General features: G+C 39.6%; 1 protein-coding gene across 2 annotated transcripts in view; it reads right to left on the bottom strand.

The window, feature by feature from the left end:
- mark4 (microtubule affinity regulating kinase 4) overlaps nucleotides 1-18,502 on the bottom strand; it is a 59,710-nt gene that overhangs the window by 8,469 nt on the left and 32,739 nt on the right. The window contains exons 4-16 of one of the 2 annotated variants that reach the window (XM_036561302.1): nucleotides 17,515-17,563; nucleotides 16,513-16,578; nucleotides 13,695-13,765; nucleotides 13,428-13,484; nucleotides 12,001-12,237; nucleotides 11,414-11,533; nucleotides 10,376-10,475; nucleotides 9,987-10,096; nucleotides 9,709-9,892; nucleotides 8,183-8,394; nucleotides 6,927-7,030; nucleotides 2,073-2,348; nucleotides 537-619 (exon numbers count right to left, since the gene is read on the bottom strand). In XM_036561302.1, the coding sequence (XP_036417195.1) occupies nucleotides 537-619; nucleotides 2,073-2,348; nucleotides 6,927-7,030; nucleotides 8,183-8,394; nucleotides 9,709-9,892; nucleotides 9,987-10,096; nucleotides 10,376-10,475; nucleotides 11,414-11,533; nucleotides 12,001-12,237; nucleotides 13,428-13,484; nucleotides 13,695-13,765; nucleotides 16,513-16,578; nucleotides 17,515-17,563 (1,669 nt within the window). The remainder of the gene's footprint in view (nucleotides 1-536; nucleotides 620-2,072; nucleotides 2,349-6,926; nucleotides 7,031-8,182; nucleotides 8,395-9,708; nucleotides 9,893-9,986; nucleotides 10,097-10,375; nucleotides 10,476-11,413; nucleotides 11,534-12,000; nucleotides 12,238-13,427; nucleotides 13,485-13,694; nucleotides 13,766-16,512; nucleotides 16,579-17,514; nucleotides 17,564-18,502) is intronic. The other variant, XM_036561299.1, reaches the window with a different exon arrangement.

Raw genomic sequence — 18,502 nt, 5'->3', positions numbered from 1 at the left:
CAATCAGACTGCTACTGACACTAACTGTTGTATAAAGTCTCTAAGGTTGACCAAAAAGACATTAACTAGGTGGATGTCTTTAGAGTTTTATGGTTTTCACAAGGAAGCCACATGATGAATCATGACATGACCTGGGTCAAGTCTGGCATTTCTCCTGTGAATGAGTGGCGAGTGAGGGAGAATGAGGAGAATAAACACAAACACAGCAGATGAATGCAGTCCATGGTGCTATGGTATAGAGTGCCCCTCGGTATCCAAACACAACTAGGCTTACGACCCATCTACATCAAGCTGAAAGCCACAGAGAACATTTTGACCTCTAAAAATGCAGCGGATGGTGTCACATGCATTTCTACTGCACTTCCTTTTGTGTTTGAAAGCTCTTCTGGTAATGTCCACAAGGGGGAGCTCTACCCAGCTCCAGTAGTGCAAGAAGAGAACAGGCAGTGAAGATGGGATGCTGGCAGGCTGTGAAGGTGGCCAGGTGGATAGAAGGTGGAAACAAAAAGGGTGGAAAGATGGGAAAGAAGACTTACTAACTGTTTTCGATCCATGTGGCAGAGGGCAGCCCGAGACGGACTTGTTTGAGCTCTGACGCTTAGAGGGGTCAAGATTGACCCTAGGAGATGGAGAGGGGAAAGAGAGGACAGCGTGACAGAAAGAGACAGAAAGAAAGAAAGAGAAAAAGGCAGGAAGATTGACAGAGAAATAAGACCGCAGCTGAAGACTGGCAAGGAAAAAAAAGATATAGAGCACCCAACCTCAGCCAGGACTAAAGAAGAGAGGGATATGTGGGGATTTGGGGGTTAGAAGCTGTTGGTTAGAGTTAATGCAGGAAGAGTTAATGCAGAGTAATGCACAGTTGGCTTTCTAAAAAGGAGCTCATCTGAAGCACTTTGCACTGAAAAGGCATCATAAGGTCAATTGAGCTATGGCAATGAATTTGAACTCTTTGGTAAGAGTGCTGTGAACGATTTGTGGTTAACCAAATCCTAAGAAAAAAATCTTTCAAAGAACAAACTTGAGATTTAACTGGTCAAACATGATGAAGTTAAGATAGTTAGGAAAGATATTTATCAATTTACATGATTCTCAGTATCTTTTACTCTCACTGAACCAAGCTTGTGGCTATACAGATTATTGTGGTCATAAGAGATCATAAAAAATCTTTTTCTGCCTGTTACATTATATTATTATATTTACATTTCATCCCATAAGAACCGCTGGAAATAAAATACCAAGTTAAATCAACATTAAAGAACATGTTTAACGTTTTTCATAAATTCACTGTTTTGGAGACACAAAGGTCCCATTTCAATACTTTTATGTCTTTAATAAGCAAGTTTTGATTTAGGTGTATGGCCTTTCTTTTGTTGTTGTTAGCCATGTAGCCTTTGGCTTGCTAACTAGCAAAAAGTAGCAATGATTTCTGGGCAAGTTCTGCTGCCAAGGTTGACACTTTTGTTCACTCAGCCCCTCGTTCCTCCGAAAACTCATCTAAGACTTCACTTGTAGTAATAAAGTAATGGATTCCCACGAGGGGAAATGGCAAGGCCAAGTGGATGAGGGTATGTTAAAGCTGGTTTTGAAACAGGTGGAAGGTTTTCTTATTACAGCGATAATAAGTGTGTACATCTGAAATGATTTTTCTGGTACATTTGTGCTCAGGAAAGAGCATTAATGAGTTCATTATGGATCCAGCAGAGCATTACTCCTCATTGCACACTAATGAACATTTCGCCTACGCCTGTCTCAAAATTTAGATCTAAGAAATTTCTAACTCTGTTCATTTGACTTTTTTACGTTTCACTCAACAATTGGTAAAGAAGCGAAAGGAAACTGGATCATCGATTAGTGGAACTCCTAAAAGAGACTGCCAAGAGCCTGTGTTTTCGACAGTCGAATAAATGGGGCGAGATGGGCATAATGCTATGCTGCTCAAAGCAGTGAAAATATTCCAGATGAACTGTTCATACTTCATGAGAACAAAGTGACAGTGAAGACTCCCACTATGCACACTGTGAGAATACCAACTGTCTGTGTTCAGGATGCGGCCTGTTCTCTCCTCTTACCTGCGGGTAAGCTTGGAGGTGAGTTTGCTGAAGAGGTTGGAGCTGGCACGGCTGCGTACATGGGGCAGGGGGCTAGCATCGTGGGAAAGAGTGGGGGAGGTGGGCGGAGCATGGGTAGGGGTCCGGCGCTCTCGGAGCTGACCCCCGTGGAAGGTGCTGCGGACGGTGGAGCCTCGGGTCAGGCGGGAACGCTCCGCCGAGGAGGAAGTGGCAACCCCCGCCCCGGCGATACTGTGGGTGGAGGGGGAGGCCGGAGGTAAACGGTGAGAGAGTGAGCTGTGGAGAGAACATGAAAATTACACTGTATTAATCACTTATGTTGTATGTTATTACTGTGCTTTTGGTGTAATTTACTGTTCCAATAAAGAAATACTATAACGCACTACAAATCACACAAATAAATTATTATTCCACTGCTCCACAGACCAATGTCAGGGAGCTTTAAACCCTTGTAGCCACTGCATGGCATTTGGGCATGGTGACCTGTGTTGATGCTGCAGAGTCTCATACTACTTGCAATGCTTTTCTAAAGATTATTAAGGTTGTACATGATTAACCAACTGACCAACAAATAAACAATCATTCAGCTAAAGCTATCGGTTATTAAATGTTAACTTTTTTTTTTGCATTCCCTATAAACATTGGTTCCTATTTGAATAGGTGGGCTATCATTCAAGTTGACGAGTGTTTTTGAACTGCATGCATGAGGGCGCAAAAGGCAATGCTTCTGTTACACAGGACTACTAAAAAAAGCAGGCAACTATAAATAGTGATGTTCAGAACCACTTTTCTTATGTTCAAGGATAATAGCACTACAGCTAAAACATAGACAATTTCAGTCATATGCAAAAGATTGCCCCCCCCCACAAAAAAAGAGTTTTGTTAATTTTCTAAATGAAAGTTAGTTAAGACCTCCTCTACAAAGAACAAACTTAAATGTTTCTTAAATTGTAGTGCACAATTTCTATTTACCACATGTTCCATTTAGTTGAACATGGAAAAAATAAAACATTACATTTTAAATGTGTCCTAACTTTTGGAGAGGATGTGTACCAGCACTTAGAAAATTAACAAAACTTGACCAGGGGTGCCAAAATGTTTGCATATGACGGTATGTTGTCCATGTTCTCTGAAAGAAACTGTGATGCATGGCAGTGTGAGGAAATCACACATGGGTGTGCTTATATATAGAGAAAGATGTGGTGGGCGGTGGCGGCTTTTGAAAGCTACAGAAGTACACTGAGCCAGAGCTAGCACCGGTCATGAAATCTATGTTTGTTTGAACTTAGGGTAGTAATGAGAGGTAAATGTAAGTTCAGGACTTTGACTAGCCCACCATTGTATTTTCTAGTCATTTTATTATTACGTTTTTGGTTATAATCATGAGCATGTTATATTTCTTAGCACCTTGGTGTAAACATTTTTACACGGGCTATGTTTAATAATTTTTCAGTCCGTTTACCTCATATACACATATGCCTGGTCCCACCTATCAGTACTGAATGTGTGTACATATCAAATATTTTGCAATGGCTTCAGACATTTCAAAACCAGAACTATCCAGTTGATAACAGACATTGTGAAGTGGAGTTGTTATGATATTATTCTTGCCAGTTAATGATTAATTACCAGTTAGTCAATGGTCAAAAGAATTTGCAGAAATTTGCATCTCTACAGATTATACAAGCTGTATGTGTGCAGTTCAACAGGTATCTGCATTTATCAATCATACAGAGTATCTGGATACATCTGAACACATAATTTTTACAGAACCTTTTTGACATGTTTATTACATTAAAGATCATGCATGTATGACTGATTATATGTAACAGATAGCTTCATTTTTTAGGGTAATATTTTAAGGGTGTTTATTTAAATGTTAAAATGCTTTGGTGATGGTCAGTGAAAAATTAATTCACCATCAGAGTCAAAGTATATTCAATTCAACTAAAACACAAAAAGGTTCAGCAACAAGGACAACGACAACAGGTTTCCATGTGCTGAAGGCCTGGAGACCTTTCCCTTGACAAGAGACTCAGCTGCTCAAAGCCAATCTCCATGCTTCTCGATGGGGTCTACCATGTTGGAGGTGGCCATGATTTAATCAATGGTACATGACATACTGAGTGCAATAACAGGCCTGAGGCGATATGATCAGCTATCAGATCAGACAGATGGGGCCCTCAGTGAGCCAGCGCTGGCTGAGTGCAGTTAAGCATGAATACACAGCGCAGGATGCTGAGTCACCCAGCTATGAGATTTCACTCTCCCTGTCTCTCTCTTTCAATTCCTCTCTCTATCGCTTGCTTTTTCCATCTCTCTCTCTCTCTCTGAGCGTAGAAACAGCCAGTTGGGCCAAATTAAAGCTGAGCCTTTAGCTGAAAGCACACATGGCTGATCAGCAGAGTGCAAGTGAGGAGAACGCTGAGGGGCGAAGTGAAAAAAAGAAAAACAGAACTTTTGTGGAATCTGCATTGATGTGGAGAACTGAGATAAATGCAAAGAAGAAGATATGGATAAGTTTTCATGACATACGATATGTCAGGATTTGTATTTGTTTTTGACATCTGATAAGTTGGAACAGACAAAGTAGTGCCACGTTTAAAAATTAATATCAATAATTACGAATAGAACGATTTGTATTCAGCATTTCAAGCACTCCACTGCACAAAATCCAATTAAAGGACCTTTCATGCTTTCTTTCTAATCAAACATGCAGTTGGGAAGTGTAGTTTAAGGAAGCTAATTCCTAAAGAAAATTTAAGGAAATAATACCATAACCATGGAAACCAATATCAACAACTTTAACATGACGGCAAAATGTCTCAGATCATTAAAAAAAAATGGAAAAATGTAGTAGTGTTTTTTTGCACTGAATTCACATAAGGAAAAGTGCTGTTATTTAGTATAAATACATGAAGAAAAATATGAAACTCATGCATATCTCACATTTTATTGATTACAGCAAACTGACGTTCTGCTGTAGTAGAACAGTATGCTATGACAGCAGGAACCAGGTGAAACTTGCGCAGAACAGCACAGGTTTTTTTTCTTGCTGCCGGCATTACTTAAACTAATTTCTATCACCAGCACTGCTACCGTTTGCTGTTCAGATCTACACATGTAAACATGCATTGTCCACCATGGATTTATGTCCATTATGGCTTTAGAAGGTGATTAAAATCTGAAACTTGATGATTATAACTGGAGGACATTTTAACCAGTAACCAGAAACTGTGCCACCCTTCAGTAAAATACAGAAATACATGAGAAAGCAGCAGGTGAGGGAGACAGCAAGAGAGAGAGATTTGGCAGCCGAGTTGGGTTGGGTTAGTTCAGTTTAGGTCTCAGTTGAGCAGTTCCTAGCGTCTGGCCTGTTTTGCCCCCCTCAGTAGTGCTGGCTTTGGCGCTGTGCTAACAGATCTCACACGGTGCCTCAGCCTCGCCACTGGCCTAAGGCCACTTCACTTAACGCTCTAAATAACCCCGCGCTAATAGAGCCGCCTCCATACAAACACATAGGCACTAATGGAGCCTCGGATATTAACTCTTTTTGGACCCCCACAGTGCGGGCATTTTTTGCAAACCTGGGGCAGCGTTTTCAGGAGCAGCTGAGCATGTTTGCACACAAATGTCTGAGTGCATTACATCATTTCTTACAGAATATTCTTCAGCTCTGTAAGAAAACATGTCACGACCAACTGTATTATTTACGTTAAACGAAAAGTTCAAATAAGGCAACGCTGCACAATTTTCCAGCTTACCACACATACTATTAACTAAAAAGGCAAACTAATGATACCAAACACATCCTGGCTGTTGACTCTGTTTGTTGCAAGGATGGCTTACATTTGATTTTATCAATTATCCCTTTATCTTGATTTAACAGTACACTAACCAACAGTGGAACTAATTAAAAAATGTTTGCTTATTTCTCAAACCCACTGAAGGACGGTCATAAAGACAACACAAAGGACAAAACTGCACATCATGTAAGCCAATGTCACAAACAAATGTACAAGGACGCGTGTTTAGAAGAGCCTGAATTCAACCAAGCTAATAGCCTCCACTTCTCTAAGAGCACGTGGGTGAGACATGTGCTAGACTGACAGCACTGTAGAGGAAGTGCTGGGTCAGACTGGCTCTGTGCCAGCACAGCCAACCTCATAAGCCGCAGCCCGACCAGTCCATACGCCCTCTCTTTCTCTCAAGGTCACATGACTACTGCCTTCTGCTATGCCCCAGAGACATAACGAGAGAGAAATGGAAAGAGACGGACACAGACAGAGAGAGAGAGAGACAGAAGGAAATAAGAGAGCGAGAGAAAGAGAAAGAGAGAGAGGGTGAGAGAATACCAAATGTGAAATAGACGCCATCTGCCACCTCTGAAATACAGAGCGTCATAAACCAAACCTCAAACAGGCGGCTCTTTATCTACACAGCTGATCACACCACTCCAAAACATACTTCATGTTCAGTTACAAAACACTTTACTGTTCTAAGTTCAAATTGAATTCATCTAGTTTTTATTTGAACTGTTGGTAACAGGTTCTCACCATCTGATGCAGAATTGATCCACAAACACACCCATGCGCCATTTTTATCAGTCTGACACGAATCAACCTTTTGTTCATCAAACTAAATGCTAGCTAGTCATCTGTAGAAAGCAGCTGCCTATCAAAAATAACAGTCTGTGGTTGGGTCATTCTGCATCTGGTCAGCCAAATAACCCGTTTCTGTCGAAGAATGAAGTTCTTGGCCACAGTGAGCAACAAAGCCTTTCAGACTTTCTATTGACAGACAGACATCTGGCTTGTGATACTAGTTAACATTTAACTGCAAACAAACTCTTACCTGTTCTCTTTGCCGTTCTGCAGTAAAGAGTGTCGATCAGTGCTGGAGCGGTCTGTACATACATATGTGTTTCTGCGGGTCATGGCACTTGCTGGGATGTTGTTCTGAAAAAGTGGAAAGAGAGCAGATTTGCTTATATGCTCACCAACGAAAAACTGAAAACACAGCTGTAAATCGCAGCCATAACTGAAATCCATTCTTTACACTTCTGCATACATCTACATGTGCAACATCTGCTGCATACCATAATCCAGTCTTCAGGGATCTGAAACTAGTTGACATTTTGTTGTGCTTCATTTCCTAACATACCCAGAGTCAGGTAATTCACTAGTCTACAGCTCCAGATATCCTTGCTGAGGAGTGTTTGAATCAAAATAAACATAATAAAAAAGTGAACTAGCTATGAGTTCAAGAGACTTAAAACTCCTGCCATAATGCAGTCTTGTCAACAACACAAATGGAACATGCTCTCAGTAATCAGATAGTCAGATAGTAATAAGCTAAATATATTTAAAATCACTTATAGGGTACTTTCTATTGGGAGATGTCTGTCCCAAACTCTAACCCCTAAATTTCAACTTGTGAAAATAATACTTGCATTTTTTTTCATCTTTTTGACTTCTTTCGAAGTACAAAGATTGCAATTTATCATGAGTTTAATTTTTAAATAAACTTTTTGAAACTTATATAAATTAAAAAAATGCTGTCCCATGTTCGGTGGTGAAATATAAAACAAAGAGTTTTAGTCCAATGGGAGGAGCCTTATTTTAGCCACGGCCCTTCATTTTTGAGCAGTAACTGAGACAGCATCCCTGACCCTCATTGCCACATGGTGAGCAGTTAGATCCCATTGTTTTGAAGCAAATGCATCCCAAACTCTGAAAATGAATGCATACCATTAAGAATAGTCTCTACAAAAACACCTATTTTCTGCAATTAAATAAACTTTTTTTGTGCTTTAATGAAAAATATTATGATTTTTATGTATACAACTGTTCAAAGCTGGGTTTGCTAGTCATGTACTGGCTAGTGTTTTTAAGTTCTGTTAAAAATTAGGTAAAACTGTCATTACCAAAACATTTGGTAAAGTTTTATAGGCGATATTTTTGTACTGGTAGTGACAAAATGGAATATTTAATTCAATCATCTGTTTTAATAAAATACACATAATTAAGGCATAGGGTCAAAGGATGAACTCTGACTTTTAACCAATTCGGCAGAATGATCCATGTGCAGTGCTAAAGAGTTTTCCTTACCGTGGTGACAGTGACGTCTTTGCGGCGGTCAGGGATCTCTGCTTTGTTGGGGTTGTTGGCCGTGCTGACCATGGGGCTGGAGGGGGGTATACTACGGCTGCCCACCACGCTGCAGCTGGCCTTCCTTGTAGCCAGCCGCTCCTCTTTCAGATCGGAGTCCCCTGCACTTGTGGGACTGCGTTTAGGGTGGGCTGTCGGCACTGCAGGACCACCTGAGAGACAAAGACAAAATGTAAATGAGAGAGCTAGGAACACTCACTATAAAATGATGTAAAGTAATACAGACAGCTCTACCCTTGTGTACAAGCTGAATACAAATGAGTGAAACAAAAGTAACATGACTCTTCCAAAGCAACCCTGGTGATTTTTTCCTGTGCTAATCTTTATAATTTAACTCAGTTATCTTTACTCTGATAACATGAACTCTTTCCATATCAGTAAACAGTCGTTATAGTATTACAATTATAGCATCATCGAATGTACCCTGCATGTATGTTCTTACATACAATGGCCCTTATTCACCATAGCTGTGTATGATCAAATCTGACCGTTGAACTGTTTTGTGATTCTTCCAACTTCTTCTTTGGCATATATGTACAATCAAACTCACATCTGTTAGGAGTGTGTGTGTAAATTTGAGCATAAATGTTTAATAACCTGAAAAAAATGCTTGATTTGTGAATAACTAACTAAAAGCTATTAACAGTATCAACTATATTACCTAATAAAAATAAAAATAGAAAATAAAAATAATACCAATAATTTATACATAAAGCAATCCAGTACAAACACCGATGTACTATTTGTACCTTCTTAAAACAACTTATTATTTCCAGTGTTTGTAATTTTAACATTATAAAGTTTGGTGAGTGGGAGGAGCAGTGCGCTCACTGCTCAACCTCAAACTCTGCCTACAACAACAGCCATTGGCTCGCAAGATGACTCCCTACCGAACATTTGCATGATTTATGGCTTCGTGTAAATGATATGTAAATTAGGTGCTTGTAGGCTGGTGCTTGATTGTACGAACTGAAGCTGATTCATCATTTGCGCTCAAATTTCAGCTTGTTTTCACATTGTATGAAGATTTCAGGAATCAGATGCAGTGTAGTTCGTACGTCATTAAAAGCGGTCAAATCTGCGTTCTTTATTACATCACTGCGATGAATAAGGGTCGATGTGTTCTGGGGCTTTACTTTATGATATATTTAAACATTTGTGCATCCTGCTGGTGTGGGTCATACAAGTTTCCTCCCTTTCAGTAATGCACACAAAACATCAGCGCTAATAACACCCCCTTGTGGAGAATATTCAGCCTGCTAAATGTGACTGTGTGTTACAGCCCAATATTATGTCTCTAACATTAGCAGAACTGCTTATCTAAATCATATAATCTCAGGCTAAACAATTATGATGCTTGTTGAGCCATTAAGCCTATCTCAGCTTTGCCTTACAATGCAAGTGAACTAGAGGCAGGTAACAAGGAAGGAGGTGAACTGAGAGGAAGTGAAAGTGTATAGACTCACAGAAGTCGCTGTGTCTCCTCTGACGGTGGTAGGTGGAGGCACTGCGCTGGGTTTTGCTGTGGGTGGAGGCCGAGGCAGAGCCAGACGAGGAGGTGGAAGAGTGTTTACTGGTACCGTTGGTTATGGGACTTGGCCGCACTCGCACCAGAGACAGACTACTGCTCGACCTCGACTCAATGCCATCCTGTATAAGGAAAGTAGTATGAGCATATGAGCAAGAGCTGTACACACAAAGTCTGTAGGTCTGATTCCAGGTTCAAGAATTCCAGGATTCTTACCTCACTCTTGCGGCCCAGCAGCAGGTAGGTGGCAGTAATCTCATTATACTTCTGAGTGGTCAGAGCTTCCCTGATCTCCTCACGAGAGTAACCCATACCTATCATTACCTCTGCATGGAGAGGAAGGAAAAATAAATGGAAAAACAGAAATGAAACACAGAGGAAAATATGGTAAAGAAGTAGTATTATGGTGGGAATCCAGCTCCAGAAATCATCATAGTTCAGCTCGAACTACTGTAACTTCTCTGAGTGCACTAACAAAAATCTCCTGAGCAGCAGATATATTACAATTCAGGTGTGTTCAAATAAGCTTGGATCAAAATTCTGCAGGGTGTTAGATCTCTAGAGGCAGTAAAGAAGATAGGGTTGTGGAAAACAATATCTCTTACCTATCCGCTCTGGATCATTGTAGTCCTCCAAAGGCTCTACATGCGGCTTCAGCTCATCACCCTCATATCCAACATTCATCCACTTATCCTTCATGATTTGCTATGGAAGAGCCGACAGACAAGGATAAATTACACTAGAAATGCAGCAATGCTCACAGCAATCCAACTGAAACTTAGTAAGATGAAACATCATCCACGATTCCATCACACTGATTATGGAATCAATTATATTTGATTAGTTATTGTTCAAATAGTTTGTACCTTGATGAATGAAAAATGTACCTGCACAGTACCTTTTCTTCTGACAGTGTATTCCAGTATTGTTTAAATAGTTAATTTATTAATATTTGTATATTCTGTGTGTGTTTTAATTGTGAATCTTAACAAAACAATCTAATTGAATCGTGGTGAAATCTGAGATTTTGTGATGTACTGAATCATTTTCAAAATTAATCATACAGTCTGTGACTACTCATGAAAATGCTTATATTTTGCATTCCCTTCTAATTTTGTTTTTCCATTACAAATTATAGTACAATTAAATTACCATAACTTGAGTGAAAAGTAGAATTTTTACTCAATTTCACTTGATCTATAACATGAATTTCAGAATTTCTTAGAAGTTGGTATGTCCTCCTTCTCCTTTAATTACAGTGTGCACCCCAGCTGGACAAGTCTGTGCAAAAACCTCTGATGAGTAGATCAAATCCACCTGAGAGTCATTTGAACACGTGCTTTACAGGAAGGAATAAGCCATGGCCTTAAAAAGGACAATGTCACAAATATGCACAGTTACCTATAAATAGTGCACAATCTCAGAATATTTCTTCCTTATTTTACTTTTCATAACTTTTCTGTTTTTTTTTCTGTAAAACATACAAAAATCTATAACTTTGTTGTTTATTTCCAGGTATGAATGAAAAAAAAAAAATCACAGATTTTCAGTGTAGTCTCTATCTTTTAGACCCCACTGTAGGTCAAATATTTGCATCCTGAGCATGAAACTAGTAGTTTGGAGATGCAATGAGTCCTCCTCACCTCTAGGGAGCAACGTTTGGTAGGGTTGAGCACCAAGAACCTTCGCAGGATGCTCTCGCAGTCAGTGGACATGTAGAATGGCACTCGATACTTTCCTCTCAGCACCCGCTCACGCAACTCCTAATGGAAGAGAAAAAAAATATATATATATATATATATAGTCTGGCTGCCCATTCAACACCCCATCCTACCAGGCCTGCCTGCACAAGTCCTTCAGGCTCACAGAGACAAAGAGAACACACTTGACCTACATTAGGTTTGACACAACAGACAAAAGCGATGCAGATCATACAAGCTGTGTCTTCATATGCCTTAAAAATGCTTTGCATAGCCTTAAAAAAAAATCCAGAAATAGAAAATACACTGGAGTGCAGTGAAGATGCTGTTCAAGCCATCTGAGCAACCACTGGTTTTAGCTTTGGCAAAAACAACCCAAAGTGGGCAAATAGCTCTACATAAACCATGGGCTACAGCATTTGCCTTGTCTAGGCAAACAACGACTCATGACTTGATCAAATTCACACGGAAATGATCACAGCTAGCTACTTCACCAGCCGCATTAGACTGAAAAACCCAAACTTGTTTACCTTGAGGTTCTGCCCATCAAAGGGCAATGATCCGCTGACCAGCGTGTACAGAATGACCCCCAGGCTCCAGATGTCCACCTCAGGGCCGTCGTATTTCTTTCCTTGAAAGAGTTCAGGGGCGGCATACGGGGGGCTGCCACAGAATGTGTCCAACTTATTGCCCAGCGTGAACTCGTTACTAAAGCCAAAGTCTGCGATCTTGATGTTGGACTCTGAATCAAGCAGGAGGTTCTCCGCCTGAGCAGAAGGTGGTACCAGAGAGAAGACGAACAGGAGGATAAATCGGGAGAGAAAAATAGAGAAATTAATAAAGTCTAACTTTTTTAATAAAGCAATGATTATAATGATAACAATACAATGTATGAAACGCGGTTTAAAGTGAAAGAAGAGCTAGGTCCAATTATATACTTTCTCAGTCAACCGAAAGGCTTGATTTTTTCGACTGGGTCCATTCAGAATTGGTTGGTTTGGTTTGATTAAAACAAACATTGGCGAATCGCTCTGTTAAATGTAGTTTGTTACAGCAAGTGAGAACGCAGCCATCCGAACTGCTATGGGCACCAAATAAGCAAGACACCCTGAGAAGGTCGGCCTTGGTTCACTTCAAAACAAACTCTGCTGCAGTTCATTTGAAGTATGAACACAATACAGACATCTAAACAGACCTAAGACAGAATTAACCGTTGTGCATATGTTTTATCATCTCTTCATAAGTTCTGAACCTGTAATTATAGAATGGATTGTTGGGGTTTTAAAAAGAAGCTGAGGCACATTTGAAGTCATTATAAAATGAAACATTTGACTGCACAAGTAAACGATATTATGCATTAAGGAACCAAGGGTCTCCATTACATAAAAGCAGTCACTCACTCAAGGCTGTTACAGGGATTTCACCCTGCTTTGCGTCATGTAAAACCACGTTAACGCAGGAAGTCTTGTGGCTTATTGCTCTAATATCACAAGACAGATTAGATGAACCAAGACATGAATAAAACCAACGAGGCCAGACAGAACAGAGAACAGCATGATTCAGAAAGTTCGGTAGACATTATAATCCGTTTAATGTATGTCACTGGATGTCATAAAATCTGCCCAATTAGTGTTGACTTTTTATTTGTATGACTTCTGTTTACATTTTTTGGCTCAATGTTAAATATATTAGTGTGAATGCTGGGTTTTCTGCTTCGGTCCGGATGAAGGGAAACAAACTACAAACATAAACGCACCCTAAAAGTAATATACTTAAACAGAGACTCATAGCTTTATGCTGCAAACTTCTATTTGCAGAAATATCTACAGTTGTAAAAAAAAAAAAAAAAAAAGAAAGAAATAAGAAAACAAATAACAAAACATACATAAATTAAATAAATAAATTATAAATATATAAATGTACTTAAACCACAGAATCTTGGTTTAACAAAACTAACTTTCAGGTCCCTGTGAACAATGTTCTTCTGATGACAGTAGTGAACAGCAGATACAATCTGAAAGAAAGATCCAAACACAGAAGAATATCACCATTAAAATTTATATTACCTCAGAAATTTTTGTTAAGGATGACTGAAACCTTTTAAAATGACTACAAATAGCAGCATGCCTGGTGCTAAACATCATGTATATTTAAACAGTCATGCTGCATAGGAAGACAACTCAGAAGCATTGAGCAAGGCCTTGGGGACTGCAATGTCTCTCACCTGCCGAAATTTAGCTCGCGCCTCCTTTTCCTTCATTCTCCCATGGGCCACGAGGTAGTCGAACACTTCACCTGTTAGAGAGGAAAGACGAGAGAGAAAGAGAGATAGAATTCACATTAGGCTTCATCTGTGTACAACACACCAGGTAAATAAAAGGACTTTTTAAAACCTTGAGGAAAAAGCTAAGTATGCCTACTACTATAAGTACTCAATAAATGAATAAATGCATCAAGATACACACAAATTACAGCTTAATATACAGTATAACACACAATATAATGCTATATAGAGGTGATTAGAAACATCCATCTTATAGGCGCACTTCATGGCGCATCTGTTTTTGCACAATTTCTGACCCTCTACCCCGTCCATCAATGGAAAATGACCACTGTACGGCCACCACTGATTCGGTATTATTAAAATGGCTACTAATAAAGCCTTCGGTAAGTGTACACCACTGTGTCTGATACACTCCCACCAACATCACACACAATAGCATGCTAATACCATTGCCACTGCTGTGCCAAGAATGACCCACAACCCAAAGAATATCTGCTCAGAAGGAGCCCTATGGTGGTTGGTTTCCATGGCTACAGTAAGTAATTATGTACTTATAATACACATCTTTACGGTAGGTGTTTCTGATTAAATGTCCAGTGGGTGTAGATACAAAAAAGGCTTTTAATATAGAAAGAAAGCAGAACATATTTAGATGTTCTTGCAGCATTCCCACTCTTTTTAGGAGATCACTTTCCAAGACTTACATGTATGACAGCTGATTCTCATAGAGAACAAATTAGAATGACTTCTATCTGCAGACATCTTTAACATTAAAGTCAACATTACATCCCTTAATGACCTCTTACTGGCTGAGTGAAACACAGACCTCGTTCACATTTGATATTAACATCTGTCTCGCGTGATCCGATTATAAGCGGACAGCAAACTGTATAGCCGCATGCACCTGGCATTTCCATGTGTCTTGAATGAGTCTCCAGTGAACACGTAATCGGATTTCGTGACTGGACAAAAGGTACTGTCAGTCTCTCACTGCATTTGTGGCATAAATGTAAGGGCTGTTTGTTTACAAGTTTAATTCAACTTGTAAACAAACAGGAGAGATGATGAAAAATAAACTATGCAGCTGTTTTCGTCTCTGCTGGGATGACACAGCTGTTTAAGGTGGTTCTTCAACGCTGTCTAGGATGCATCGAGATGCTTTAGCATTCACACAACAAATGTTATGTGATCATATGCATTCCTGGTAGTAGACATGTGCCTGTATTCAGTAATTTGGAATACTGCTGTATGGAAAACACATGGTAACGTTATTGTGAGCACTTTAGAATACTTTGAAATCCCTGAAGTTTAGTCATACAAGCTACGGTTTCACTGGAGATTTGTTAGCTCCCAATGCTAGCCTTGCTCTATGAAAACAGCATTCATCTGTCCACAAGACACTACACCACACCTTCAATAAATAGGGCAACAGTGGCTAAAATATACAATTTCAGTGGCTTAATAACTCAACTTTATACTTCTCAAGGACCTTCCTAATACTTCCAGCATATTTTAGCAATTTTCTCAAGTGTTTACATGACTGGAAAATTAGTCTCTAATTTTCCAAGTTTTCCTGGACATGTGGGAATCCTGTCTTGTTCGTTGTTCCATAACATCATAACCCAACTAAACTATTTAACATTCTTATATATGTATATAACATGTAGCAGGACTCAACCATTTGGGTGAAAAAGTGAAACTGAGTGTTTTTTTATTTTTGGCAAAAAGACCAATTTTTATGTCTTGAAGCTTGTGTGCTGTATGTAGTGTAACAGACTACTGGTCAGTTGTTGTTTGTCATGTGGGTGTTTGCTTCTAACTGGTCTAACTCATCTACAGGCACGTCCCAATTTCTATGTTATTATTTCTCTGCTGATAATATAAGCTGGAATTAAAAAAAAACAACAAAAAAAACAGCTGTTGAGATTCCATATAAAAACGATTAATCTTTCAGCCATAACGTATAGCCAAGATAGGTCTTAGGACACTAGCGAGAAAGGGCGAGTTAAACCACAAGCAAGTATAAACTGTGGTTTAAAAGCGGATGAAGGGACAGGTTGCAGGTGGTTAGCATATGCACACACGTGTCTCAGCCAGGACAGATTGGGCTTATAGCGTGAGCGTGTGGGCTGCTAAGCTGGCAGCAGACTCGTAAGCCGGCAGTAAGAATGGAAGACAGGAGTGGGTGAGACACAGTAGAGTTAAAATAAGCTTCATTTAGCTAAGAATATCCTTAATGGTAGGAGCGGAGGCTGCTTTAAGAGTCGTGGCTGGGCTCAGTGAAGGCACTGCGTGCTGTGATACTGCAGGTGGACAAATGATAGAAGAGCCGGAAACAGGCTTAAAAGCTGCTGTCAGGGTCCAGGAGCTGACTGATGTGACAGTTATATGTAACGTGTGTATGCCTGCGTGCATGCGTTGAGTGAAAGGGATACTGAGTCTGAATACATGTTTGTGCATGTACGTTCCACAGCTGGAGGGGACATATGCGGATAATAAAAGGAGGCTGCATTTCTTCTCTGTGTGCATGTGAATGTGAGGGCTTGCCAGTGTGCATTTATGTCAGGCACAACATAAAAGTGGAAGGACAGTGATCTAATGAGGGCTTTCCACAACTGACCTAAAAGTAAATGTTAAATCTGAGGCAGGAGATATGTTTCTAAGTATATAAAGAGATTGACCTGACCAAAGGTATGGGTTGGTCTTGATTTTGCATGTATTTGAATACTAAGAGTGTGCAGACAGAACATTTCCTTACCGCCACTGGCGTACTCCATTATAAGGTACAACGTCTTCTCTGTTTCAATCACTTCAAAAAGCTGAACTGTAGAAGCAAAAATACAAAGAAATCAGAGGGTGATTCAGAGTTAATGCCGAAAAGCAGGACTATGGCAGCAGTGCCTATTCATGGACTGTGGTATTGTGTATTTAGTAGCCTTAGGCGACTAATTATTACTGAATTTTGTGATCACTTTAAGCTACATTATTATTCAAATTAGCACTCTTTCACTTTCTTTCAGTAGCCGTGTGATATCTTGTTTCATTTTTTTAAGCCATTCCCTTCACACTATCCTTCTAATCTATGGTTAGTTCAAAAATGTATACAATGGCTAAGACTGCACTTTACAGACTAAACAAATAGAATGTCACTAAATAACTAACTACACATGCTGAAGTCTGATTTACAGTCTGGCAAAGAAAGCTGAGGAATATGCAAATGAAACCAAAAACTGCAGTACACCAAGTCTACTCTAGAAAGTATAATGGATGAACTAGAGGAACGTGCCAGTTTGTTGACGTTGCCAGTCAGTTAATTTGATGGACCCTCTTTTTGGCTGCGAACCACACCAAGCATAACATACAGAGCTGGACATTGTAACCTGAGATGTGTCTCAGCACAGTCTTTTACTTACAGTCATAGTTACTGGGTTGGGAACAGTAACTATGAATGTAAGCACAAACTAAGAACTCACAGTGCTGGCTCTTACTTTGCAGTAGTAGTGCATAAACAGTAAAATGTAGACTTTTAAAACCATAATACCATACAGCACTTTTTACCTAACAATGTAGAACTGGGAGAGAGAGCTGAGGAAAAATACAGAATGGCACCCACAGAGACACTACTTTAGAGGCTGTAGGTTTAATAAATTGTAGCAGTCTCTATAGAGCTTGAGTAAATACTGTAGCTTGGAGGATGGAAAAATGAGGGAGTTTCATGGTAATTGAAGCTGTAAATATTTGCCTAAAACACAGCACTCACCTATGTTTGGGTGGTTGAGGCCCTTCATTATCCGTACCTCTCGAAAGAGCTGCAGAAGAAACAAATCAGAAAACACAAAATTTCTCAAAACAACATTTTTTAACAATCAATATAGATATATATTAGAAACATTACTTAAAAAATGTAATTCACTTGCTGCTTTTCTCACAAAAATGACAGAAGACTGAAAAGACGATCTGCCTATATGGACAATGCATTAGATGCTTTAGACTATCAGGGTCTAGTGCTGGACTATACTGATAAAAATGCATTGTTACAGTATATAAGAAAGACTTACAAATGTGACATGGCATGTTTAGGTTGGACTATTTTGTTCTGTTTTTCTTAACCAAACAAAAAACAGATCTCCAGAAAAGAAACTTGCTATTCAGTTTTTATGCATTTTGAACTTTTTTTTTCTGAAATTACAAAATAATAGTGAGATGTGGCAGTAATACTAGAATACTGGTAAAGACTGTCTAGTACTAACAGGGTCAAGTCACAGGAAAATCCACTCAAAACCAGAACAGAGCAGAAAGTGTTGCAGAGTCCAGGTGGTGATTGTAAATGAACATCCATCCATTCATGAAGTGACATGTACTAATGATTAATCAGCATATAGACAAACCCTCTCTCAGCCCACCAACCCCTTGCTCCCAATCCCCAGCTCATTAATCACTCAGTCCAGGGGTCCTCAGGGAACTGGACAGGACTGAGTACACATTCCCAAAGGGATAAGACGAGAGAGAGGACAGAATGCTACAAAGACACGGGTGATGTGTTTCAGCCTATGGACAGTACAAGGTCTATTAGTGAGGGTCTGTGGGTTTGTTAGTGTGAGTCTGTGGGTTTGTTAGTGAGGGTCTGTTAATGAGGGTCTGTGGATTTGTTAGCGTGAGTCTGTGGGTTTGTTAGTGAGGGTCTGTTAATGAGGGTCTGTGGGTTTGTTAGTGTGTATCTGTCAGTGTGGATCTTTTAGTGTGGGTCT

The sequence above is a fragment of the Colossoma macropomum genome, unplaced genomic scaffold (assembly GCF_904425465.1).
Source record: "Colossoma macropomum unplaced genomic scaffold, Colossoma_macropomum, whole genome shotgun sequence".
Lineage (NCBI taxonomy): Eukaryota > Metazoa > Chordata > Actinopteri > Characiformes > Serrasalmidae > Colossoma > Colossoma macropomum.
This window is presented reverse-complemented; position numbering and strand designations above follow the sequence as displayed.